Source organism: Penicillium soppii (genome assembly GCF_028829465.1).
Source record: "Penicillium soppii strain IBT 18220 chromosome Unknown utg000001l, whole genome shotgun sequence".
Classification (NCBI taxonomy): domain Eukaryota; kingdom Fungi; phylum Ascomycota; class Eurotiomycetes; order Eurotiales; family Aspergillaceae; genus Penicillium; species Penicillium soppii.
This window is the reverse complement of record NW_026643231.1, coordinates 1,753,453-1,778,581: the sequence shown is the minus strand read 5'-3', so window position 1 is coordinate 1,778,581 and position 25,129 is coordinate 1,753,453. Positions and strand designations below refer to the sequence as shown.

General features: G+C 47.9%; 9 protein-coding genes across 9 annotated transcripts; 5 read left to right on the top strand and 4 right to left on the bottom strand.

Annotated features, from left to right (window-relative positions):
* Window positions 1-1,303: 1,303 nt before the first annotated feature.
* N7529_000687 (glycoside hydrolase family 28 protein) lies at window positions 1,304-2,523 on the top strand (the record flags this gene model as incomplete). Its single annotated transcript, XM_057236218.1, has 3 exons — window positions 1,304-1,534; window positions 1,590-2,009; window positions 2,065-2,523. 3 exons carry the CDS (start codon window positions 1,304-1,306, stop codon window positions 2,521-2,523), a joined length of 1,110 nt encoding a protein of 369 aa, XP_057103021.1.
* A 2,035-nt stretch (window positions 2,524-4,558) lies between these two features.
* N7529_000686 (cytochrome P450) lies at window positions 4,559-6,386 on the bottom strand (the record flags this gene model as incomplete). The annotated part of the gene is made up of 6 exons (XM_057236217.1): window positions 4,559-4,995; window positions 5,056-5,655; window positions 5,711-5,779; window positions 5,843-5,945; window positions 6,006-6,122; window positions 6,186-6,386. 6 exons carry the CDS (start codon window positions 6,384-6,386, stop codon window positions 4,559-4,561), a joined length of 1,527 nt encoding a protein of 508 aa, XP_057103020.1.
* A 1,201-nt stretch (window positions 6,387-7,587) lies between these two features.
* On the top strand, window positions 7,588-8,774 carry N7529_000685 (NmrA/HSCARG family protein; the record flags this gene model as incomplete). The annotated part of the gene is made up of 4 exons (XM_057236216.1): window positions 7,588-7,845; window positions 7,905-8,058; window positions 8,121-8,453; window positions 8,512-8,774. The coding sequence occupies 4 exons, from the start codon at window positions 7,588-7,590 to the stop codon at window positions 8,772-8,774; spliced, it is 1,008 nt and encodes a 335-aa protein (XP_057103019.1).
* A 1,425-nt stretch (window positions 8,775-10,199) lies between these two features.
* On the top strand, window positions 10,200-12,029 carry N7529_000684 (cytochrome P450; the record flags this gene model as incomplete). The annotated part of the gene is made up of 6 exons (XM_057236215.1): window positions 10,200-10,430; window positions 10,482-10,607; window positions 10,667-10,751; window positions 10,802-10,870; window positions 10,935-11,552; window positions 11,614-12,029. The coding sequence occupies 6 exons, from the start codon at window positions 10,200-10,202 to the stop codon at window positions 12,027-12,029; spliced, it is 1,545 nt and encodes a 514-aa protein (XP_057103018.1).
* Window positions 12,030-13,935: 1,906 nt separating this feature from the next.
* On the bottom strand, window positions 13,936-15,076 carry N7529_000683 (terpene cyclase; the record flags this gene model as incomplete). The annotated part of the gene is made up of 3 exons (XM_057236214.1): window positions 13,936-14,257; window positions 14,316-14,668; window positions 14,723-15,076. 3 exons carry the CDS (start codon window positions 15,074-15,076, stop codon window positions 13,936-13,938), a joined length of 1,029 nt encoding a protein of 342 aa, XP_057103017.1.
* Window positions 15,077-15,648: 572 nt separating this feature from the next.
* Window positions 15,649-16,434, top strand: pyr4 (meroterpenoid cyclase pyr4; the record flags this gene model as incomplete). Its single annotated transcript, XM_057236213.1, has 1 exon — window positions 15,649-16,434. The coding sequence occupies one exon, from the start codon at window positions 15,649-15,651 to the stop codon at window positions 16,432-16,434; it is 786 nt and encodes a 261-aa protein (XP_057103016.1).
* Window positions 16,435-16,747: 313 nt separating this feature from the next.
* N7529_000681 (FAD-dependent oxidoreductase) lies at window positions 16,748-18,379 on the top strand (the record flags this gene model as incomplete). The annotated part of the gene is made up of 4 exons (XM_057236212.1): window positions 16,748-17,040; window positions 17,108-17,379; window positions 17,446-17,816; window positions 17,882-18,379. 4 exons carry the CDS (start codon window positions 16,748-16,750, stop codon window positions 18,377-18,379), a joined length of 1,434 nt encoding a protein of 477 aa, XP_057103015.1.
* Window positions 18,380-18,788: 409 nt separating this feature from the next.
* On the bottom strand, window positions 18,789-20,793 carry N7529_000680 (cytochrome P450; the record flags this gene model as incomplete). Its single annotated transcript, XM_057236211.1, has 8 exons — window positions 18,789-19,279; window positions 19,347-19,524; window positions 19,580-19,802; window positions 19,856-20,042; window positions 20,097-20,289; window positions 20,355-20,483; window positions 20,534-20,638; window positions 20,698-20,793. The coding sequence occupies 8 exons, from the start codon at window positions 20,791-20,793 to the stop codon at window positions 18,789-18,791; spliced, it is 1,602 nt and encodes a 533-aa protein (XP_057103014.1).
* A 2,190-nt stretch (window positions 20,794-22,983) lies between these two features.
* Window positions 22,984-24,337, bottom strand: N7529_000679 (aromatic prenyltransferase; the record flags this gene model as incomplete). Its single annotated transcript, XM_057236210.1, has 2 exons — window positions 22,984-23,113; window positions 23,184-24,337. 2 exons carry the CDS (start codon window positions 24,335-24,337, stop codon window positions 22,984-22,986), a joined length of 1,284 nt encoding a protein of 427 aa, XP_057103013.1.
* Window positions 24,338-25,129: the final 792 nt, after the last annotated feature.

Below are 25,129 nucleotides of genomic sequence, written 5' to 3'. Positions count from 1 at the left end.
TTTTTGTGTTTGTTTTGGGTTTCTTTGCATCTCTTCGACAATAACATTATTAGATGCTGAACTACATAAGCTGTGGATACAATCGATTGGATGCCTCAGGCCAAGATATATTCAGCATCCTAATACTTCAGGAGTCGAGGTTGCGAGGATTCGGTCTAGAACAGGTCAAAAAACCTTTGAAAGAATATCTTCCAAGTAGACCAGGGGTCTCCGCAGACCTCCGGTTAGGTAATGCTGGCATATTGATGTCAATTCGGCCTAGGAGTATGTAGATGCAAGAATTATATTCCCGGATGACCGTATTCGTATAGACCCTACTTTATGGCTGCCTATACTTAATTGATTATCTCAGGGTTCCCCTTAATATGCATAAACGAGTACTTTTGTTGTACTTTTCGGTGGCTGATTGTGGTCCTTGGTTTGTTTGTGAATCCTGATCTGGCCCTGGAACTATACCTCCCAATGCTTGTCGACTGGCTGAACATTTCCATTTCGATTAACCCAGAGACTATACATTTACCCAGTTCTTTATATATAAGTGTATTGTAGATTGTTCGGGAATCTACAGAGTACAGGTGAGAAGACTGTAGACTTGATTTCTAATGCCCTTTTATCACATTGCCAAAATCTTGCAAGAATTAATCTATAAAGCACATTAGAGAGTGGATGTGTTTCAGCGCCACGAGTGTATTGGACCGAAGCCCTAAGTGCAAAATCGAAGATCCAATTCTTGAAACACAAGCTCGAGAAGGGTCCACATAGCTTTTAACGGCGCGAATTATAGTGTGTAGATGTCAACAGCGGTGGATTCCTATTGGACAAATCAATAGTTCATTCCAAGCCGAAACTAGTAGCTGGTCCCGGACCTAGTTTACCCGATTATATCCCGAGTCTTATGTTTAATCCCCTTCGGCTTCGTTGTGTGTACTCCGTATTGTGTGGATCTGCGTAGTTTCGGAGGATTGCCATTTCTGGATTTAGCCTTAGGTTAATCTATTAAAGAATCTAGAAGGTTGTCCCTGCATACCGAGAGACCGGGTTTATCCACCAATAGTCATGCCGGTGGATAGCATGGGTCGACATGATAGCAGATGATATTGACTTTGTTTCACCGTGGTGCTAGTGCAGGGGTAGGATGCGGAAACCCTGTAGACTGGAGGGTTTAAATACCAGGGCCAAGGGCATGGCATAGCTTGTTCAAACCAATCCATTCATTCCTTCTTTTCATATTTCAACTTCATTTAGGCTAGTCCTAAATAATCCACTCTCTTTAATTGTCTGTTGATCGGACTTTTTCTTCAAAATGCGTACCTCTTTCGTTGCCATACTGGCACTCGGCGCCGCTGCCGTCTCTGCTGCCCCAACTCCTTCTGCCGTTTCCGAGCTTGTTGAGCGTTCTTCCTCGACTTGCACCTTCACCTCCGCTGCTAGTGCCAAGGCTGGCAAGAAGTCTTGCTCCAACATTGTCCTGGACAACATCAAGGTCCCTGCCGGCCAGACCCTCGACCTCACCAACTTGAAGGCTGGCACCAAGGTAGGCTCCTACAACATTGCGTTCTTGGAATCATATATCTAATTGTTTTGTCCAGGTCACCTTCAAGGGTGAGACCACCTTCGGGTACAAGGAGTGGACCGGTCCCCTCATCAGCGTTTCCGGCACGAACATTGAGGTGACCGGTGCGTCCGGCCATGTCATCAACGGCGGCGGTGCCAGCTGGTGGGACGGCAAGGGAACCAACGGCGGCAAGAAAAAGCCCAAGTTCTTCTACGCCCACTCTCTGGACCACTCAACCATTTCCGGCCTGAACGTCAAGAACACCCCGGTCCAGGGCTTCAGCGTGCAAGCCGACTACCTGACCCTCGACCGCATCACCATCGACAACTCCGCCGGTGACAGCGGCGGTGGCCACAACACCGATGCCTTCGATGTCGGCAAGTCCACCTACATCACCATCAGCAACGCCAACATCAAGAACCAGGACGACTGCCTGGCCATCAATTCCGGCGAGGTAAGAACCTAACATATCCATACTCTAAGGAATACACTCATCTCACACAAAACAGAACATCATCTTCACCGGCGGCACCTGCTCCGGCGGCCACGGTCTCTCCATCGGCTCCGTTGGCGGCCGCGACGACAACACCGTCAAGAACGTGACCATTTCCGACTCGACCGTCACCAACTCCGATAACGGCATCCGTGTCAAGACCATCTACAAGGCTACCGGCCAGGTCGCGGACGTGACCTTCTCTAACATCGCGCTGTCCAACATCGCCAAGTACGGTATCGTCATCGAGCAGGACTACGAGAACGGCAGCCCCACTGGCACCCCCACCACCGGTGTCCCCATCACTGGCCTCACTGTCGAGAAGGTTTCCGGAACTGTTAAGAGCAGCGCTACCGATGTCTACATCCTGTGCGGCTCTGGCTCTTGCTCTGACTGGACCTGGGCTGGTAACAAGATCTCTGGTGGTAAGACTAGCAGCAAGTGTAAGAACGTGCCTTCTGGTGCCTCTTGCTAGATCGTTGGTCTAGTTCTTGGATTTTGATCTGCAGATTGTCAAGTTTGTTGCAGATCGGTTGAGGCTCCATTTCGATATTGTAAAATAGCTTTGAGTTCTGTCTGGCCAATGCTCGCACTAAGTGAAGCTAGATCCTAATACATCCACGAATAACTGGTAAATCAGCCCGTCTCCTCAGCTTTCCCACGATCCTTCAACCTCGAGAAAACGAGCTAAATAGCTTCTCATCGTATGCCTTGGAATTTCCCCGATGCTGACTATCTCGTTCAACCGTTGACTACTAATGCTTAATTAAAGCCACAAGCAAGCACTCTAGCTACAACAGATTGTATGCCTCATCTTTTGACATGCCGACTTCAACGCTCTGCTTCGCCGAACCGGTTCTGTTCCGAGCTAGTATTGAGTGGGCCTGCGGTGAAGATGTGCTCTCCACCAGAGCAGTCCTTGTGGGACTGGCAGTCATGGTAGACCACGCAGTCGCGTTGTTCAATATTAAAGCCCTTGCATTCTGGAGGGCATATAGACAGGATAATGTCTGACAAGTCTTGGCTTTCCCTTTCCGTTTTAGTGCTCACCTTTGCCGGTTTTTGCTCACTGAGTAAAACTGAGCACACCCCTGAGTATTATATAAGCATTGTTTTCGCTCACTGAGCATCACCTGACCCGTATGTAAGCCAGATGATCCCTCACTGAGCAACCCGATCCCACTCACTGAGCGTGACCTGACCGCTCTGACTTACTGAGAGTGACCTAAGCAAAGGGCATAGCTAAGCCAGCAGGTAAGTCAGTCGAGGAACACTGGCGGGTATCGGATGACAGTGATACCGAAGCCGAATACTCCATCTATGCCGTAGACGCGATACTCGACTACCCGCAATCAGGGGAGCGTTTCAAAGGTCGTGCGGCAATTTCTGCACAGCGTGGTGGACACCCGGCTGACCGGCATTTCACCGTGCTACGGATCTCAGGCGACGGCCATCTATGGGTGAGCGAGTGCATCATCACCTATGACGGAGTACCAACATATTCAGTCTCCATTATGCGGTTTGCTCGCGAACTTGTGGTGCACGAGACACATTACTTCACCGAGAAATTCAGTGCACCTACCTGGCGGGCAGCACCCGCCGAGCCTATACCAGGCAGGCATATCCTAAATATTCAATATGTATTTGGATTTCGACCTTCTTGCAGAAGCGGACGAGAAGTAAGACTAGAGCAAGCCAATCTGGTACTGTTTTACACCGACCCTGCATCTTGCCCCTAAGTTTCACTCGCGAGGCCAGATTTTCAGATGAGGAGAGCATGTGGCATTCTGATATGCGATCCCGTAGCAAACTTTGGACTACTGCAAGCTATTACCTGTTTAAGAGCCTTTGGTGAGGTAAAGCAACATCCCCATTCGCGTGTCACAATGTACTTGTACAGGGTTAGCACACCTATCGTTCAGGTAAGAGATGAGATCTGGGATGGGTCAGAGGCTCGAAATAGTAGAATAAATTAATACATGAACAGATTCTTATAGAAGAGAAGTAGATACGTACAAATGCAGACAGTATCTGATATTGTAGATCATGATGGAATTTGGACACTTGGACTGGTGCTATACCAAGAGACCAGCCGGTCCGTCTGAACCTTCTTCACTCATCACACCCAAACTTATCTACGTAGACGGGGTGGTATAAGCAAAACTCCGAGATCAGATGACAGTAATCACCACGTAAATCCTCATTTCGCTCCCTAGCTTTTTGTCGAGTCGTCTTCTTTGACCACCCTTTACGATGCAGGGCGTCGCTGATCGTGGACCTAGGTATGGATATGTCGAATGTATCCAGCCAGAACAGTTCCATCACATAAAGGTATAAATTGGGTTTCTCAAGCAGGTGATCCAAATAACTATATCCACTACAGGAAATGAGGCAACGTTCAGCCGATAGGACGTCCAGTTCACTACAGCCAAATATCTGGGGCCATCCCTGAGGTACCCACTAATACCTCCGCGTGTGACTTTGAATACAGGCTCTCGCTCTTGTTTTTATCAACTTTCACCGACCGCCAATGAGATCTCCTCCTGGCGGCGGCGAACGCTGATTTGCGTAAACGGGTCGCTGGAAAGCCCAAACCCATACGTCATGGCTTGCGGCTTCTGATCACCAAGCTTCAGGTCATACTTGAGTAGCAGATGACAGAGGGCAATCTTTAATTCCGTAGCCGCAAAGAATCGTCCAGGGCAAGCATGATTGCCAAAGCCGAAGCCGGTGTGATCCGATGAGACTGAGACCAGCTGCGTCTGATGAGCTCGCTCTGGCACCTTGCGCATGTTGATGAACCGATAGCCATCATACTGATCCCCATTGGTGTAAGAAGAGTTCGGGTCCAGGGAGTGGTCATCGACCATGGCGATAAAGGTTCCTTTGGGAATCAGGGTCCCGTCACTCAGTGTAATGTCTGCCGTCACATACCGGTACAGTGATACTAACTCCGAGATCCAATTTCAGTCACATCATTTTTAAGGTGGGGAACGGGTATACGGACCGATCTGCATTGGCTTCATGCGTTGGCTTTCTTTCAGGACGCTATCTAGAAGCTTGAGGTTGAAGATTGCATTCTTACTCCAACCGTGCTGGGAAATGACCATGACAATCTCTTCTCGTAGTGGCTGAAGTAGCTCAGGATGTTCGCAGAGGTCAAAGATAACCTGTGATAAAAGGTCCGCGCTCGTATGAGTCGCCACGACTGCCAGACCCATCTGAAGCAGGGCTGGATCATAGTAGCCTCCCTTAGCACAGTCCTCCAACCATTGGACGGTGTCTACCCCATCGCTTGTTTCCGTTTCAAGAGAGGCGCTTTTCCGGTTTCGCTCTCGTTGCTGTAGAACTTGTGAGATAATGCCGCGCGCCTCCTGGACTTGGCTGCGTAGCTTCTTGCAGGAGGGCAGAAACCAATGAACCAGCCAGAGTAACCAGTGAGGCCACATTCGAAGTTTCTCGGCGGTCATAAATGCCTCGATAGTGTAGTTAATCATGATTCCTATCCAGGCTGGGTTCCGGCAGACTTGGGGGCCCAGGAAGATCCTTGCGGAAAGGCGAGCCACCAGCTGTAGGGAAGTCTCCTTCACATTGATCGAATGCCATTCTACTACAGTTAGGTCTATCCAGTTCTCCGAGACCAATTTCTTCAAGAATCTCACCTGGGCTATCCGTGAGCTGCTGTTGGAGAACAAAGTCTGTCTCCTCGGAGAGCGGGATACCCACCGCGCCTAGGCAATACGCCATTAACTTTTGTTCACTCCAATATCCCAAACTGAACCGAATGAACTCACCAATGGCGGAAGTCAGTTTGGTTCGTACCATGGCTGCAAAGACTTTGGGGTTTGTCTTCTCATGGTTGAAGGGTTCGAATCCTTGAAGCCAGCCGAAGAAATCCTGTTGAATTAGGGCTACCGCATACTAATTGCCTGGGAAGTTACGGAAAGTTACACGTACATCCTCGGGCGGCTTCGCATTGTTAAGGCTCTTGTGATCACGAAGCTCATTCCGATACTTGGAATGGAGTACGAGGAGGATCCGGTTGTTTGTTACCAGACGAAAAGCGTTGTCCGTCTATCGTGAACGAGTAATATTAATACATCAGCCAAGACCACGGCGATGGGAAAGGGAGTGCACCTTGGAGAGACCCTCATTCAGCAGGCTGCGCGCCTGGGTAATGAAGCGAATCTTGGATTGCGTGTAGAACAGTTCTCCCGGTCGCCTGCTATTGATGAATGGATACTGAGCCAAGGGATCGGGAGAAAAGAATACGACGACGGCCCAAATCCCCAGTAGCAGGGATCCGCCCACCCACCAGGCATTGACATCGGGCATCATCACAGCGAATACCTCTGCTTATTTTGAGGGGAGAGAATTCTACCTTCAGTGATGGTAATAGCCTTCACTAGAAGAGCCAGGAGTAACTCCGGTCTCGGTCCTTTAATTTGAGACGCCTGAAATATCTGAACGACGTGGAATACCACTTCAGCCTTAATCGTAGGGATCAAGAGCATCTAGTGGTTTTTTACGGCCACTTCCGTCTGTTCAGGGTCGACCTTCGCTAGTGTCTACATCTGCATCGTGAATGGAACCGTGTGATCTAAGCCGCCATCGGTGAATCCAGCCCAGCAAACCAGTGAGGGGAAATTCGATATGCAGTGTATTTTGGACAAAGCACACATTTTCACATACATGAGACGCTTGGAAACATTTGCATGTGTGCGATACCAATCTCGTATCCTTGATGATGCATCTCAGGTACTTCCGAATCAGTGATCACTTGTATGCTCAGGTTCCGCATCATCCAGCCAAGCTGATAGGCCGATTAGGGAGAATGCATTATGCATTCGTCTTAGGTCTAAGGATTAGCAAACAATTGGCAAACAAGGTCCTTCTTCACCGCAGTCAGCTAGTCGTTGGAACGATCTGATGTGTCGACTAGATGCGTCGACTAGAGAAAACGCATTATGCATTCGTCTCAGGTCTAAGGATTGGTATGCAAGATGCTTCTTCATCGCCAGTCAGCTAGTCGGTGCATCCCGCAATTGTTTGTCGCCTTCGGCACACCCCTACCAAGGCGGTAAGCTTCCAGCAAGTCAGAGATAATAGGGCCTTCCACGGACTATTTAGCGTTCTTGTGGTTTACCTTTTAGGGATCATCTCTTGTTTCTACTTTTTATAATTTTATATAGTGGTAAAATATCGTAGAAAAGATGATTCAGTTGTTGCTGGCGGAATACTACTCATCTGGCGCCTGCCAGTTGAAGTATTGTCGAGTCGCGAGGAGTGTAAAGGTAGTATCCAGCCCAACTTGATACCCTATTGCAGGGGGTGACAGAACGGATATAGAGCTGGCCTAGCCCTCTTCTTTCAGTCTTAGCATTGTTTTTCCTATAGCAGAAATTCCTGGATATCCGTGAGCTACTATTTTCACGAGTAAATTACGACCCACTTTGAGGTACTGCAACGAGTGCCTATCACTGCCAGAGACCAAACCAGTAAATTTTCACTCTCAGGAACCCCGCGCACTTTTTTCTTCATGGTCCAGACACGAAAGCTGGTCACGGTGTATGGAGCCACCGGTAACCAAGGCCGGTCGGTGGTGAGATCTTTGCTCCGCGCTCCAGATTCCTTTGAAGTGCGGGCAATCACTCGAAATCCCAACTCCGTTGCAGCACAGGAACTCTCTACTTTGGGAGCTAGTCTTGTCCAGGCGGATGGGTCCCAGAGTAACCAGATGACCGAGGCTTTTCACGGATCGTGGGCGGTTTTCCTAAATATCAATTCGGACGACCCGGTAAGTGGATTTCGGTAACTATATGCTCCTAATTGTAAAGCTGAAAGGATGTTCCTCAGGTCTTTTGGGATCCTAGCGGTCCCACCGAGTTTGATTACGGCAAAAGAATCATAGACAGTGCCATCATGGCTGGTGTGAGGACTTTGATCTACAGCACCGGAGCGGCCTGTACAGAGCTAACCAAGGGCACGGTTTCTCTCCGACATCTTGACAGTAGGAGGCTCCGTTTAGTCAAGTTGTCTTGGATCCCGTCATGACAGCTAACAATCTCCCAGCGAAGAACCAGATTGAGATGTATGCTCGCTCCATGGGGGCCTTTGAAAATCTTGTTCCCATCATCCCGGGATACTTTCTAGAGAATTTCCTTTTCAAGCAGGGCGCATCCATCATGGGGGGGTTCCCATGGGAGACCGATGTGGAGGGATATTTGACATGGAAGGTACCGTACTGGGGTGGTGATGAGCGAATCCCCTTCCTCAGCGTTGCGGATGACTTCGGCGATATTGTTCACGGCATCCTCATCTCCCCGTCAGAGTATCATCTTCAGGTAGTGCAAGCTATGAGCGAGATCACGAATTACCAGAAAATGACAGAGGCGTTCGCACAAGGTAAGCGCATACGACCCTTAGATGCTCTACATCAGGCTGACATGCTCGCAACGCCTAGTGACTGGTAAGAAAACACGGTTCCAGCCGGTACTACCAACCTGGAAAGCGTTTGATGCCTCGGGAAACCACGGATTTGAGGATGTGAAATCCATGTTCGGATTTACTCAAGAGACCCAAGGGCACTACTTTGGTCGAGAAGCTACAGATGATCAGGTTTCCAAAAATCTCAAAGTGAGGGCTGTTTGGAATTATAAAGAATCGCAGCAATCGTTCTCTTTGAAGACCGTTCGCGCTTGGTTTGCACGAGAGTTTGCTGCGTGATCTGTCCATATAGCTGCTCAGAAATAGTTCGCCTCCCTTTACGCACCACTTTTTATATAGACCTCTATTCATCTCTGTCATGATATTGTTCATTATTCCGCCAGCCATTCGATAGTATGTAAGCCCAAGTGGTGCCACAGACTCAAGATTGTGTGGCGTAGACACTCGTACTACATCCCTAATTCGCCTTCCATTTTATTTTTAACGTCAAATGCCAGTTCAGGAGATTTAAAAATGTCTCCCAGATACCTTGGAGACCAAAAATCTGTGTAAATGATGTCAACTATCTCAATGATGACCACTTCATGGATTTATAGTACTTCTGAAGTTATATTCACTATTTCACTAAATAGCCTTTGTGGACCAAAATCTATCGCTCTGAAAGAAGAACGTATGTACACATCACAGAAGCATGCAGACCGGGGTATGATCCTGAACAGGAACAGGATGAATATAGATCCAATGAGAAGCAGAACAAAAGGAAAACCAAGAAGGCGTAGATATCGGGAAACAAAAAGATGAAAGAAAAGAAAAATTAAAAAGAGAAAATAGTGAAAGATCGGCAAAACGTCAAAAAAACCATGGCATACATCTCGCATCAAATTCGTAACATCGCGATATTCGTCCTATACTCTAGAACTATTATAATTAAAATTATAGTATAGCAAACATAATCATAGCTGAATTTATATACTTCTATCTACCTTATGTTACAAGATATTCGAGGATGCTTGATATGTACTATTAAGTATCTTTGATATGTAAGCCACATACAAGGATACTTCCAAGGTTAAAAAATGTGCATTGCATTAGGTGACAATCTTGCAAAAGGGGAAACAGACCAATGCACGGTCGCGCGCGTCGGTCATATGGTAATACGGCTAGCTGTTTCTCATAAGTAAGAGGGATCAATTGGCCGGATGTGAGGTACTTCACAGCTAGATTTAGAAACGAGAAAACACCTCCTTCCAATAATGTATCCTTACTCCACCAGATATGGTACTCTAGTCGAATGCAGTGCACATGCTGCGGCAGGATGGACGCTTACCACGGCTCATGCAAGAAGGGCTGTGCAAAGAAAGCCAATGAGGCATCTATCTGATTTCTCCATTATGGTGGTGGAGACATAAATAATGAATGTAACTTTGAAATCTTGTGAGTACCGGCTGAAGCTGGCCATTCGGAACTATTGAGACATACAGGAAAACTACTGCGGGCGAGGCACTAGACTGCGACTTCTTGCATACAGTAATTAGGGTGATTTAATGCCTTGCATGTGACCGAGTACTGATGGAATCGAAGTACCCATGAGGATCCGCTATCCGAATCGATACTTCAAGCGCCAACAGTAACTTGTTCCGACCCACGAACCCTCTCCCTTCCGTCCCGACTTGAATTTACTTCTCCCATATCATCGTAACAGTTATGGTATTCCAAATTGAGTGTATCGGGCAAATTGTCCGCGGTGAGGTCCCGGTCATCTGGATCCCCGTGGCCTTGGTCCTCCTGGCTTACTTGATCCTCCCCAACCCAACCTACCGCACCAATGTCAAAGTCCCGACGGTAAGGTATCTGGGAGGCTGGATACCCGATCAGGTGGACCGTCTGTTCTTTAATACCAAGGCAGCCTCAGTGATCTATGACGGTTACAAGCAGGTAAGTGGGAAGAAAGGCGTGGGTTCATCATGGGTATTAATGCCCATATAGTACAAGAAGAAAGCATATAAGGTGCTTAAGGCCGATGGCGATCTCGTAGTCCTCTCGACCCGGTACGCCGAGGAGCTACGGCAATTGCCTGCATCGACTCTAAATGCCCTCGAGGCCACCTTTACAGTAAGAGCGCCACGCCCATTCCCTTGATGTTCGCACGACATTGAACGAAATGGCACCAGGATCATGTCGGTGATTACACGACCATTCTTACCGACAGCCACCTGCACACTGAGACCATCCAAAAGCGGTTGACCCCGGCAATCGGTAGGAGCCCGGTGGATGTCAGGAAGACCGATCGCTAACCCCTGTCGCAGGCCGACTAATCCCTCGTATTATCTCTGAGCTTGACCACGCGTACGAGGTGGAATTGCCCGAATGTGACGGTATGTCCAGATGATAACGCACGCCGTAAGTATCCGCATTGGACTAACTGTACTGGGACGAGAGGCAAGTGGGTGGCAATTAACCCATACGAACTCTTCTTGCGTCTCGTAGCCAGGGTTGGTGCTCGTGTTTTCATCGGAGAGACGCTATGCCGGGATGAACAATGGCTAAAGGCCTCGATCGATTACACCAAGAACATCTTCGTGACCATTGGGCTGTTGCGGCCAGTTCCTGGGTTTCTCCAACCCTTGGTTGGGCGAGTATTACCCAGCAGTCGAAGTTTGAATCATCAGCTTGCCTATATCAAGAATGAATTCCTGGGTCCCCTCATTGAGCAGCGCCGGGCGATGGAATCGTCAGGGGACCCCAATTATGAAAAACCTGACGATTTTCTGCAGTGGATGATGGACCTTGCCAAGACAGAGCAGGAGTCACATCCACATAACCTGGCCCAGCGACTTCTCGGAATCACCAGTATGGCGGTTGTCCACACGAGCGCCATGAGTCTCACGCATAGCCTATACGACCTGCTGGTCATGCCACAATGGCTTCAGCCTCTCCGCGACGAGATCCAGCAGGTCAACCCCGATTGGCACAGCACCACGCAGGCACACCTCATTGAACTTAAGGGCATGGACAGCTTTCTGAAGGAATCACAACGATTCAATCCGCCAGGGGAGCGTAAGTCAACCGTCCCGACGACCATTTGGGGATGATATGATATTGACGCAGAACCCGGCAGTCTCTTTTCACCGTGTGGTCAAGCATGATCTGACCCTTTCAGATGGTCTATTCCTCCCCAAAGGCACGCACATTTGCATGGCGGCGGGACCCATCTCGCGGGATCCCGATGTGATATCGGACCCGGACGCGTTCGATGCCTTCCGCTTCGTCAAGGAGAATCGACCAACCTCGGGCTTTGTCAGCACCGGCGTCCCCAATCTGCATTTTGGGCTTGGCCGCTATGCCTGTCCCGGCCGGTTCTTCGCCGCCTTTGTCATGAAGGCGATCCTTAGCCGATTCCTTGCCGACTATGACTTTCGATTTGCTCCCGATCAGAAAGAACGCCCCAAGAATATGGTGATCGGGGACAAGATCGTCCCAAATGTGTCCACTCCGATTTTCATCAGGAAAAGAACCACATCACGACCCCTTTGATCTTCCCGGGTTGTTAGGGTATTCATTTGCTAGATTTTGTGTCGTGTGCAGTTATATATACGTCAAGAGTATTTAGAGTTATCATGGCCAAACAAGCGGGACGTGGTCTTAGACCACGATTCCTGACGCCTAGAGTGAATACAAGTTGACCATGGACATCGATATCCAAGTTTCCAGCCTGTACAAGCGAACTAATGGTTAATGGAGTCCGCTCGAAGCTGGCAGCACAACGCATGGGGGCTTATTTCATGGGGCATTAACTGACTGTCGAAACAAAATAACTAAAAATACAATCCAGGAGGTCTAATCAATCGACATCTGATTCCTATCCAAGCACCGCGCATTACCTGTAATGTAGGGGACCACCCGCTCTGACACTGGTAAAGATACACTACGCTTCGGATTAAAGGACAATCTGATCCATGTAAAATTGATATGAGACATGATAGATCAGATCAAAAGAAAAGTGAGCTGAGGTACCTAACAAGGTCCCCGAGATGGCAAAAGTCCCCGAACCCCAATTAAAAATTGAGAGTAAAAACAGGAAACAAACACGGGAAAATGGTCGTAATCACACCCTGGTTTTTGACTAATAGTCGCCTTGCTCACCCCAATATATTGCATGAATTGATCAATATATTTAAAGCGATGCATTCATCCATTTTTTAAAGATTTGTAGACTCTTTGGCACGAATTTGCCTGAATCTGGGCTTGTTTTCATAGTTAGAATGATCTGACCTTATTGATTGAATCAGTAGAAACTGGTCGCAGTCTCGGTGTCCACTGATCGCCTCTGCGATCCGACCCGACCCGACCACGGGCACCCGCAAGCCACCCGCTACGTGGCCAAATTCATGCGCCTGCATAGTCATGCGCATCTAGTTAGACTGCAACAGGTTAATTGAACTTTGATTGATGGGCCCGACCACGGGACTCTTCACTCTTCCTCTCATGGTTCACTGGAAAAGCTATGACCGGTATAAGATTCGATTAGATGAGCAGAGAAGATGAGCAATTATGAAACTGTAGATAGGAAATCGATATCTTTCATTAGCACGACGAACAAAAAACTGAATACGCAATTGTTGAGGTTTACCCTTCCTCGGGTTACACTCGGACCGCAGAAGTCTCCGCGCTCCGGGCTCCACACCTTAATTATATCTTGCGGTTCTCGAAGAAGATTTACCTCGATTATGTATGGATTCGACGCGGATTTTCATGCAAGATAATTCCCCGATACACACTGCATTTATTATTCGTTATTACTTGTGGGAAAATGGAATTGACTCGATGGACTGGCCGCCGTATTCACCAGACTTATACCCTATTGAACATGTATAGGCCACACTCAAAAGAATCATTGATAGCCTAGACCCGAACCTTGATAAACTTAAAGGCACCAAATAGCAATTGATTGCGCATTTTTCTGAATTAATTACTAAGGCCTGAAGGGAGATATCACAGGTTTACATTGATGGGTTGATTGGAAGTATGATGAAAGGGTTAAGGCTGTCATTGCTGCTGAGGGGTGGAATACTAAATTTTAGTGTTTAAAAATAGCATTACTGAATTCAGGGGTCATTTCTTCAGAATGTGTGGATTTTACTAAGATATATTTTAAACATTAGGTGTGGTATGGTGGTTTAAATAACAGTGGTTGAATATATATCCAATTTATGATAGGGACCGGAGCGCGGAGACTTTTGCGGTATTACTGTACATGACCGGGCAGAATCACCTGCGGTCTCGCGACCAGCCCAGGACTCGACCTGTCAGAAACTTACGCATTTCTGCGTAGTAGAAAATTTGCCAAGTTCCATGTATGCAATAGAATGCTTGAATGCTGGGTATCCCAAAATCATTCCGTCGACAGATTCTCCAGCTAATTCAAAATGCCATTCTTTGGTTACACCGACTTCAAGTCCAGCTTTTCTTTCCTGTTCCATAGAGCCAGCCAGTCTTGAATGGATGAGCTAGATTCGGCCAGTTCATCCTTGCACATCTGATACACCTTGTCGCTGCGGATCACCCGCAGGGCATTTCGCACGTTCCGGGGGGAAGGGGACTGCAGCGCAAGCTCTACCCAGTGGCCATCGGGGGCGTTCATGGCCAGCACGATAGGGTAGGTCAATTCACCATTGCAGAGGTCCTCCGCCACAGCCCCTTTCATCTTGGCATATTCAGTTGAATAAACATTCTTGCAATCGTTTTGGAGCTGGGAGTACCAGCTAGCAAGCATCAGTAAGGGAGTGACACCGCAGGAGAAGGATGGGGGCAGGCACATACGCGACTAGGGTCATGGTCTCATCCATCGACCGGTCCTCTAGCACGAGGTGGCCGAGCAGTCGGAAGAGTGAGCCTGTCTTAAGAGACGCCATCCGCTGATAGGCGGCGGCTCGCTCTAAGGGAGTGGTCGGGAAGTTCTTGAGGCCGTCCCGGCGCCACACGAGTGATAGGTCCTGGCCTTCGAGGATACTCTCGAGGTCTTGCATCAGCCAGGGAGCGAGATGCGGGAAATTAATTGTCGTCTGATTCAAAATTTGAGTGACTCGAAAGTAGGCGCGGTTGGCAGTTTCCGACGGGCCGTAGATGCGGTGGGCAGCTGGGCGCCCCTTACGGAAGTCACTGCCGTCAGAGATCTGGGAGTGTTAGAATTGGGGGTGCGTCGGTATCCTCAGAGGCATGGTACGTACGTCATCAACCAGCATCAAACAGAGGTGGATGGCATCCATGATCTCCAGCACCATCTTGTACTTGGCTGCATCATCATATTGGAGAGTTGGAGACAACTTGTGCACGAAAGGAGCCCAATGATAGTGGCCATATAGCTGGCGAATATAGCTATACGGACATTCTAAAGATGTTGTGCTTGCTGGGTCCTTCTGACCGATCAATTGGGCTTTTTTCGACAACCACCGCGGCGCAGGGAAGCGGTCGATGGAGATATAGAGAACAAAAATCGGTGCCAGAACACCCATCGTTAGAGTCAGATACGACAGCGAGGGCTGCGACCATCCACTCAGAGGGTTCATTTGCATAGTGGTCATATTAAACTGGGCCTGGGAATCGAGTCAAGGGGAAGTAACGTAGAGAGATCTCGCAGAATTTGAATGGTGTGACACAAAGCAAGAAATGGGAGTTGATAGGCACTGGAGGTTGTTCGAGGAGCCGTTATGAGTATTCAGAAAGTACTTCTCATGCAGGCGATTTAGATCGAAATTGCGGTGTGATGGACGACAGGTTGCATATAGTGGGCTTCCTGAATGGGCGCCTCAACATAAACCACGTCCGGAAAGTAAACGAAATCACTGCTCTGGTCTATAAGTTGAAGTAAGAGACAGAAATAGTCTGTGTATCCGCGTTAATACGCCCACATGGAACATAACTCCTGCATGGGGGACTGTCTTGCATATCCCCGAGGTTGCAACGGAAATGCATGCACGAATCACTGCATATGACCTCCTGCGTGCAATCACTCAATCACCGCATGAAGCGTCAATCGTGTCCTCCACCGCACGGAATAAGAAGTAGCAGCACAGCCTGTCCGGGCAATTCCGGTTTACCACTAGCATCAGAGGACCATAACGCACCAAAATAACTAACTATCTTCATTTCAATCATGGATGGATTTGATGTTTCCCAAGCTCCACCCGAATATCGGGCCGTGGAGCCCATTGCCGACCTTTTTGTCCTGGGAATGGGGCTCGGGTGGCTGATCAACTATGTCGGAATGATTTACCAATCATTTAAGGACGAGACTTATGGGATGGCCATAATGCCTCTGTGTTGCAATATCGCCTGGGAGGTCGTGTATAGTTTGATATATCCGTCCAAAAGTCTTATGGAACAAGGTGTATTCATCGCCGGTCTCTCCATCAATATTGGCGTCATGTACGCAGCAATCAAATTCGCCCCCAAGGAATGGAGCCATGCCCCACTGGTCATGCGCAATCTGCCCCTCATTTTCTTCCTGGCTACCCTGGGATTTCTCACCGGGCATCTCGCTCTCGCCGCAGAGATTGGCCACTCTCTTGCATACTCGTGGGGTGCTGTGGTATGCCAGCTGCTCCTCAGCGTGGGTGGAATCTGCCAGCTATTATGTCGGGGAAGCACGCGCGGGGCCTCGTATACGTTATGGTATGTAATCATCGAGGGCCTTTGGCATATGTCAATTCTAAATATTCGTTCTAGGCTTTCTCGCTTCCTCGGTTCGTCATGCACCGTGGTTTTTGCATCCTTGCGTTGGATGTACTGGCCCGAGTCTTTTTCCTGGCTCAATAGCCCTCTGGTTTTGTGGAGCCTGGCGGTTTTCCTCACGATCGATGGTTCCTACGGGCTCTGCTACTGGTACGTTCGCCAATACGAATTGTCTCTTAAGGAAGTTGAAGGGCGCAAATTGAAGTAAGATGTTGGATGGAGGTAATTGCATATGGGGTGGGTGGGTCATGATGGTATATAGCATAATGTGAATTCATATGTATGTAGTGTCGCGAGGATGTACATTATTACACGAGGATACACATTATTACACATGCCTCCCATTGGTCCATGCAGGGTACATGTCTCCTCGGCCACAGTTATCTATAGTCTTCCTTCCCGATCTGTGCAGGCTCGTTGCCATGGCGGGTCTCAAGCTTATTACCCCATCCGTCGTTGTATGTTGATTTCCACCACCTTCTACTTGCGTTAGCCTTCCTGTGAGTTTCAATCAAAGAAACATGAACAAAGATCAATTCCACGTCATTATTGTTGGTGGCTCAATTGCTGGACTCACTTTAGCTCATTGTCTACATCGGGCGGGAATTAGTCATGTTGTGCTCGAGAAGGCCAGCGAACCAGCACCCCAAATTGGGGCCTCAGTTGGTATTTTGCCGAATGGCGCTCGAGTGCTCGATCAACTGCAACTGTATGAGACCATCGAAAACTATATCGAACCGCTGGAAACGGCAACCATCGGCTACCCGGATGGCTTCAGCTTCAGTAGTTCCTATCCTAAACTGGTGAACGAGAGGTTTGGCTCCGCTGCTTGCGCAAATATCGAGTTGCATCGCTGATACTGTCCCTAAAATGCCATATAGGTTCGGATTTCCCATAGCCTTTCTCGACCGACAGAAGCTGCTCCAAATCCTCTACCAGCACTACCCAGACAAGAGTAGAATTCGGCTGGCCGCAAGAGTCGTCAGCATTGAGAGCTCCGCCATCGATAGCACGGTAACCATGGAAGATGGGACGATCTACAAGGGCCATCTTATCGTCGGTGCCGACGGCGTCCATAGCAGAGTTCGCTCAGAGATGTGGAAGGCTGCACAGAGAACTAAACCTGACTTGGTCACAAAGAGAGAGCAGAGAAGTGAGTCATTGACCCTCGGATGACGTCCAATGCATGATCCTTACTGAATCATGGCATTTATTTTAGGCATGACGGTAGAATACAGCTGTATTTTTGGCATCTCTGCCCCCATCAAAGGATTGGTTGTGGGGGAACAGGTGAATGCCTTCTTTGATCATCTCACAATCGTGACGATCCATGGCAAAGAAGGTCGAGTCTATTGGTTCGTAATCCAGAAGCTCGACCGGAAATATACCTATCCCCAATGCCCTCGCTTTACGGCCAAAGAAATCGGACCCATCGCCAATCTTCTGAGAGAGGTCAGATTCTTCAAAGATATCACATTCGGGCAGCTCTGGGACAGCCGAGAGACAGCTTCCATGACGGCGTTGGAGGAGAACGTGTTTGACACCTGGTACCATGGTCGAATGGTTTTGATGGGCGATAGTGCCCACAAGGTAGGGCTTCGCCACTAATAAGCCATCATGATTTGCGAAGGCTAACTCTCCTCATTGGTCCACAGATGACACCAAATATCGGACAAGGGGCCAATATGGCCATTGAAGACGCAGCGGTCTTGAGCAGCCTGTTGAGTGCTTTGCTGCAGAAAAGGCAGACACAGCCTCCGACCAACGCACAGATTGAAAGACTCCTGGCCCAGTATCGCAAGGTTCGATATCCTCGAGTCAACTCTATCTATAAAACTTCGCGATTTTTGGTCCGATTCCAGGCTCGAGACGGGATCTTCAACACCCTCTTTGGACGTTACTATGCACCTCATGCAGGCGATCTCCCAGCTGATATGGCCTCCAAGACCATCGCTGACGGTGAATTGTGTGCCTATCTTCCCTCTCCCAACCGTTGTTGTTACGGATGGGATAAGTATAAAAATAGCGGGCTTGGCAGGATGGGGATTGTGTGGTGTGTCCTGGCGCTTCTCCTATCGGCTTTGACGTGGAGTTGCGTGGGGAACAGGGATATAATCATGGAGCTGTCACAGAGAGTTGCTATGAAAAGATAGGAGATAGGAGATGGGCTAGGTTCGTCGCACTAAATCATGGTAAAAATGTACATTCTCTCGGATGGCGTACATGTAATTTTTATGATGCATGAAGAAAAGTTTGAGGTGGTTGTCATTTTGAAGATTCTACCTTCTACTGGAATAGCCTCGCTACTATGATTGATACATTCGGTGCGGTGGAGATAGCCCCAGAGCTGTTTAAAATGGTTTACTAAGGATTATTGTGTACCAATTATATTGCCTTGGGAGCTATCGCTTGTGACAGCAACTCAGAGACCTCTTCCACTCCATTACTACCCCTACCTTCTCTTTTCTTAGAGTAACCATAGACTTGGCCTGTTCTACAACTGAACTAGCCTATAGGCGCTCTTTTGAAAACAATTAAATACGAAATTTATGAAGTAGGTGATCAATTCCCTTGAGAGCCATGCAGGTTTCTGGGTCTGAGCATGATCTCTGCTGACATATCAGGGAAACATATCTTCTTGAAAGTTGTATTTCTGGGACGAGACCCATGGTTCTTGATGGCAATATCAAAATGAAATAAGGTGTGGGCGACGATCAGTCGGATTTCATCGGCTGCCATGAAGCGCCCGGGGCTGTCGGTAGACGAAGAGTTAGCATTTGAAGCAGCCACAAGGTGGTAGGGTACATGCCAAGTGTGCCTTCCATCACCAAATTGTAGATATGTGGAACTCGCTGTGGCCAGTCGGTAGTCATGAGGCCTTTGGGTCTGCTGTGCTAACTTCCAGAACCGCAGCCCATCAAACTGACTACCAGCTGGGTAAAGTCTCTCGTCGAACAGCATTGGTCCATTGGGTGCGAACACCCAAGTCCCCTTGGGTAATTTCAAGCCATTTGAGAATTGAAAGTCCCGAGTGGCCTGGCGTGCCAACGATGCTAAGTGTCGGTTAGACTGGGATGACAGTACCATCACTCACGCAGGTCAGTGTGAAAGGGAGCTTACCTGCATCTAAAGGATTGAATCTTTGAGCCTCCTTGATAAAGCTATCGAGCTTGGTCATTGACTCAATAGCACTCTTAGTCCATCCACCATGGGCTTTGAGGGCAGTTGTGATCTCCTCTCGCAGGGGATCCACGTACTCGGGGCGGATTGCAATTTCAAGCAGGGTATGAACCGTAAGCTAACATACGATAAATGAGAGATATGTCCTCAATTCCTCAGTGTACAGCACCAACCTGGGTAGTGGTATGGATCCCCCCAAAGAATGTCGCGATAACTCGGACGACGGCGGATTCAATGGAATAACCGGGGTTGTTTTTGACCCATTGGGCCATCCAATCTGTCATGTCCTGAGGAAGCCTGTGTCTATTCTCCAGTTCTCGCCTAGCAATTTCTTCTGTGAGGACTTTCACCAATCGGCCTGAGAGTCGAGGAGCTTTGCAGAAGCGCGCTACAATCCTAATTCCGATCAATCACATCGTCCCTCGGTGATGGACCTATGTTTTGCTCACGGTTTCAGGACTGTCGGGAAAAGGGCAATAAAGAACCCATCCAGCGGAATGGCCTCGGCGTATTCACATAAGAGATCAATCAATTCGGGCCTGTTTGCCAACGATCCTAGAAGGGCTTTGACCGTCAGGGCCGCGACGACGCGCGAGTACCGCGGGAAGCAAGGGAAGGACTGCCATTCGAATGGGCCTGGAGAATACAGGTTAGGCTCTGCCTGGTTTTATCGGAAAATCTCGACTGCACCGTCTTGTTCAACCTTGATTTCCATCTTAAATGCCCGTTGGAATGTCTTCACAAAGTCGGGAAAATAGGGATCAGTGTCGTTGGCAGCGCGATTCCTCAGCCACATTAATGACTTGGCCAGCGCAGGTTGAGGAACCAGTTTGTGCACTGCACCCCAGTCTGCTCCAGGCAGGGTATACTTGGCTTGAAAGGTCTAAGAGGTAAACATTAAAGATCTGAATCAAGGAGGTTGGTATAGAAGGGCTGGAGTGCGGATACCTCGGATGTAACAGCCAGAGCTGACATCTGATCATCCATCAAGTTCTTGTATTCCTTGATCATGTCATTATTGCATATACAGACCTCCCATCCATTCGGCGTAGAAACCTGGAACGCAAAATCCCTATTCTAGAGTCTTATCATTAACATACTGGTCCGGGTCAAAGCTCTTGGAATACCTTTTCGTATCCTTTCTGGATGCAACTACGTGCTTCCCATGTCCAGAGAATTGCGCTGATCCAAGACCCTAGAAAGCCCGGTCGGCCCACCACTGGCACATTAACCTGAATATATGTCAGTGACTTTTATGTATATGTATTTGGATCTCACAGCAACAACACACCCAGGAGCGCCAATATTGAACCCACCTCAGGGTACAGTAAGTGGCTGCTGCTACAATAAAGGTCGCTATCCACGGAGACTGGGCCACATAGTCCATGGTCAAGAGTCGAATCTGTTAATTTTTGATTAAACACAGTTCGACTCTTGGGGAAGATATAACCACTTTCTTTAAATAGGATCATGCGACGCAAACTGCATAAAGTACCTTTTGCGGGGCTTTGGGGAGCTAGGAATACATCTAGATAGGGAATAAAATCAACCGCAAAAATGGAAAGAAGAAGGAAGCGCCAGCTGCACACTGCATAGGAGTAGCTGCATGAGAATTGCAACTCGCTAGACACCGCCTTTTTCGGTAATATCCGTACAGTCGCTCTAGACCCCGCGACACTGATCAAAGCCGTCTATCTCCCATCCGGATCTTCTCCTATCTTTTTCGCCATCTTTCAAATTGAAAACCACTACCACTCTATCGTCGATCTATTTTCTTAGAGAAAGTGATCGGAATGTCTCGTGTCATACGACCTGTATTGATCATTCTCGCATCCGTGGCCCTATATACAAAGTATTATTTATCTTTTCAAAATGGCTTCATTGATCTTCTGTCGACTATGGGCTCTCAGGGCTCTCTTGCTGGAATTCAAGGTGGTCTCCGGTCACATTATACTGGCTTGGGCCCACTTGATGGATTCCTAAAGGCATGCAATGTTTTCTTCTGGCCTATTTTTCATGGTACCTCACCTGCCCTATCCCTCTATGCGATTGCATTCGCAGGCTCCATGATCCCGATGTGGCTGATCCTCCTCATGCATACGTGCGTGAAGAGCTCAATTGTGGAAATAGTCATGATGTATGTGTGGGCTCATATCGTATAGCGTAATACTAATATTCCAAAATTAGAAATGCCCTTGCCGGTCTCCTGGTGCAAGGAATCGGTCCAGGGCTCATGATGTGTGTTCTACTAGCAACGAGAAATACATCCATGAAAGAGTTTGCCATCTCCGGTATACCAGCGGTATCTAAATTGGGGCCAAATGATCTTCCACTGTCAGTGGTCGTCTGTTATATACTGCCTTTAGGTTTGAGCAGTCTTCCAGCACCTGCAAGTATACCTGTTTCTTCTAAGCAATTATTTATTGCCATTTGGCAGGGATGGCCCCTTTATATTTCACTTGCCGTTGGAATCGCACACTCCTTAAGGCATCGTTATAGGCGAAGTCGCCCACAGCAACTGTTCAGACATGCTTATGCATTTGCCCTTGCGTGTTCCGTCATCAGCCACGTTGGTCTTCTTTCGATTTCATTCCTTTCGATATCTCATAAGAGCCCTTTCTTGTCACTGCACTCGGCAGACCTTCACCCACGGAGCCTCTTGATCCCCAGATTTCCATGGCAGGAGGTGAAAATCACATTGCTAGAGCCTGGAGTCCTTAGATTTCTACACTGGGACTATAGTATATCATCCATGGGGTCTCTGCTGTGGTGCTATGATGTGTATTGGGAAGACAAAATGAGAGGCAAGGGGTGGATCGTCTTTTTCTCTCTTTCATGTCGAATAGCTACAATGAGTCTGGTGTTTGGTCCTTGCAGTGTAGCACTTGCACTCTACTGGGCAGCATTTTCTAAGAATTTGATGAAGAGCGAGCATGTAAAGGAGAGATAGGTTTTGCCAAGGAAGGAATTTCTCTTTATCTGCTATAGTAGACTCAGCTCCAGCCTTGTAGCTATATTCTACAAATGATAGTGCATTAGATCATGTATATGCTAGTGAGATACAGACATCAACGCTGCGTTCTTTGGGGTCTCTCGCTATGGCGAAAACGAAGAATTTTGTTGCTGCAGTACCTGCGGCAATGCGAATCCAATAGCCTCATGGCTACAACTGATGATTAAGACCGAAGGGTGGCCCGTATCGTCTCTCGGTGTTGTTTGAATGATGGCTAAGTGTAAAGGCCACCCATAGTGTCCTCTCTACAGCCAAAGACTCTAGGGCCAGCGAGGTGTTTATTCGTCCATGTTTACGCTTGTTAAGTCTTACAAAACAGGGCCTACATAAGTGAAACAATTGGAGGCACCTCTCGTCCCATTTTCCATTCTCCAATGACAGCAGACGCTGGAACGTGATACTTAATATACATCTCGGGGCATGGCTGAAAACATCGTCAGCTACTGGTCAAGCTCGAGTGCACTGGATTACTTTTGATGTATCATTTTACCCTACCATTCTGCCAATGGTGCCAGTAGGAAATCCAGGAAAAGGGCTATTATTTAGCAAGTAGCTAGCTATTGTCTAGACTATGTGACGCTCCATTGGTCTGATCAGCTCTGGTCGATAATAGGCGGTAATGTACGGGTAATCATTCTTGTAGGAAAAGGAAATATCGTGATGTTCTCCAACCATCTTCCCATCCGGGGTGGAGCTGACCAAAGAAATCGTCAGTATCTCTATACAGAGAATCTGAGATGAAGTTACAGGTCAGGAAAACTTACAAAACAGACACAAAGTCTTTTTGGTATGAGCTGGCGAGCTCATCCCAGCCCTCACTCTTGAAAAATTCCACTAACCCTTCCATGACCTTCCCGTCTCCCGAACCGTAGAACTTCACAGGGATGTATATCTTAGCCTCGGGTTTGACACTGCTCTCCCGCAGTTCGTAGTTGTAAATGACCCCGGCAGTCAGATGGGGGCATGGGGGGAGATCCTGGCTCTCATCATGATCATCTGCGATCGAAAGAACAAGATGCCATAGCCTCTTCAGCACCGCCAGTCCCTTTTGAGTCTCGGCATCATTAAGCCGCCCGTCCAGCGTGTAAATTTTCTCAATATGGGACCAACAGGTTTTGGTCGTAAAGCCATACAGCTTCAGTCTTGCGGTATTTGCCATATTCTCGGCCAAGTCAAAGCTGATAAATTCCGGTTGAAAAATCCATCCACCCGGCTGTCTGGGGTTTCCGCATTCCTCGAGAAGGTTCAGAGCTCTCTTATATGGCTTTATCTGGGATCCTAGATTATTGATCGCTGTCCAGATCAATTCATGGTTCTCGATGTTCATCTGGAGGGCCTTCCATCGCGGGTTGAAGTACACTTTAACCCGGGGTACAGGTTCGAAATCATAACCCAACATCGACGCAACAACCAGCTGGTTGTACTGTGGCACGGGCTTTCTAGCGTCAAGGCCAACGGTATCTTCATCGGCGACAAGGAAAGCTTCGCTGAAGTAGTCGAAGAGAGTCACATCCATGCAGGGCAGTGCTTTTTGTATCTGCTTGATTGTCTGCACGACGCCTCTCTGGTTGAATGGGTCGGATGCCGTGCCGGCCAGAGCACCCGTTGGCACATTGCTGAGACGTACCGTGCATTTGTCTTTGTGAAAATTGAAGCTAACCTGACCTGGAGTATGGTTGTATGTTACATAGCTCTTCCAGAAGAATTCGCCGTTAATTGAGGGTCGTGGCCCGTAGGATGGTACAATAGAATCTTTGAAGAAAGAGAGAATATTCGCTTGGCTTTCGACCGAGTACTTAGAACACTGAAGCATTCGGCTCAGAATGGGCGCTAATGAGTCCCACCAGAACTGCTGGTCTGCATTAGGCAATTCGATTCCTCGAACCATGTCACCGATAGTTAACAAAGTGTTGGTCATGGTGGTAATTTGGGCTCAGAAGCATAAAGAGAACTGATATGGATTATGGATCAACACAGTTCAGGACAGCACCTTGTTTTTATTTGTCATGCTGATTGATTTCAAAATCGACCGCATAAATCCGCGCATACGTCAATTGTGACTTTCTTACCTTCTGAATACGTTAGTGGCATGCAACATCGAAATATGTTGTACTGTCACACCGCTCTTTGGCATCTTACATATCCCATGCTCTGTCAAACCGATGGCATCGTCTCTGTGTTCATCATCGAACCCGGCCTTACAATTTTTACCGGAAATTGTAAGACACGGTTACATCACTGAAAGTTTTCTACATATACCCAAAAAGTTCATTGTCATAAGTTTTGATATTCGGCATTTAATGGGGTGTTTTCTCTCTCTCTTTAGGGCTTCGTGCTTTCACATACTAGCTTATTATTAGTATTGGTGTAATTTACATTTCCCTACATGCGATCTCGCACCAAAAGAAAAATGAGAATGGGATGCTCTTTCCAAAAGTATGAGCCCTCGAGGGCATTACGCGGTGAGACACAGGACGTTTCAAGGCTAATCAGTGCTATATCATAGAGTATGCTTATTTAATATTGGTATATCAATACCAGAATAAATCAAAGGGGTGTTTGTTGAGATACCAGTCTCTAAGTGTTTTGGAGTGGGCGACTCACTAGTGAACTGTTTCGCATCTAGCACTATCTATATAGCCTAGTATTAAAGATATCTAATAGGACCACGATGATGGTCAGATTGATAGATGATAATAGTAAAGTTAAG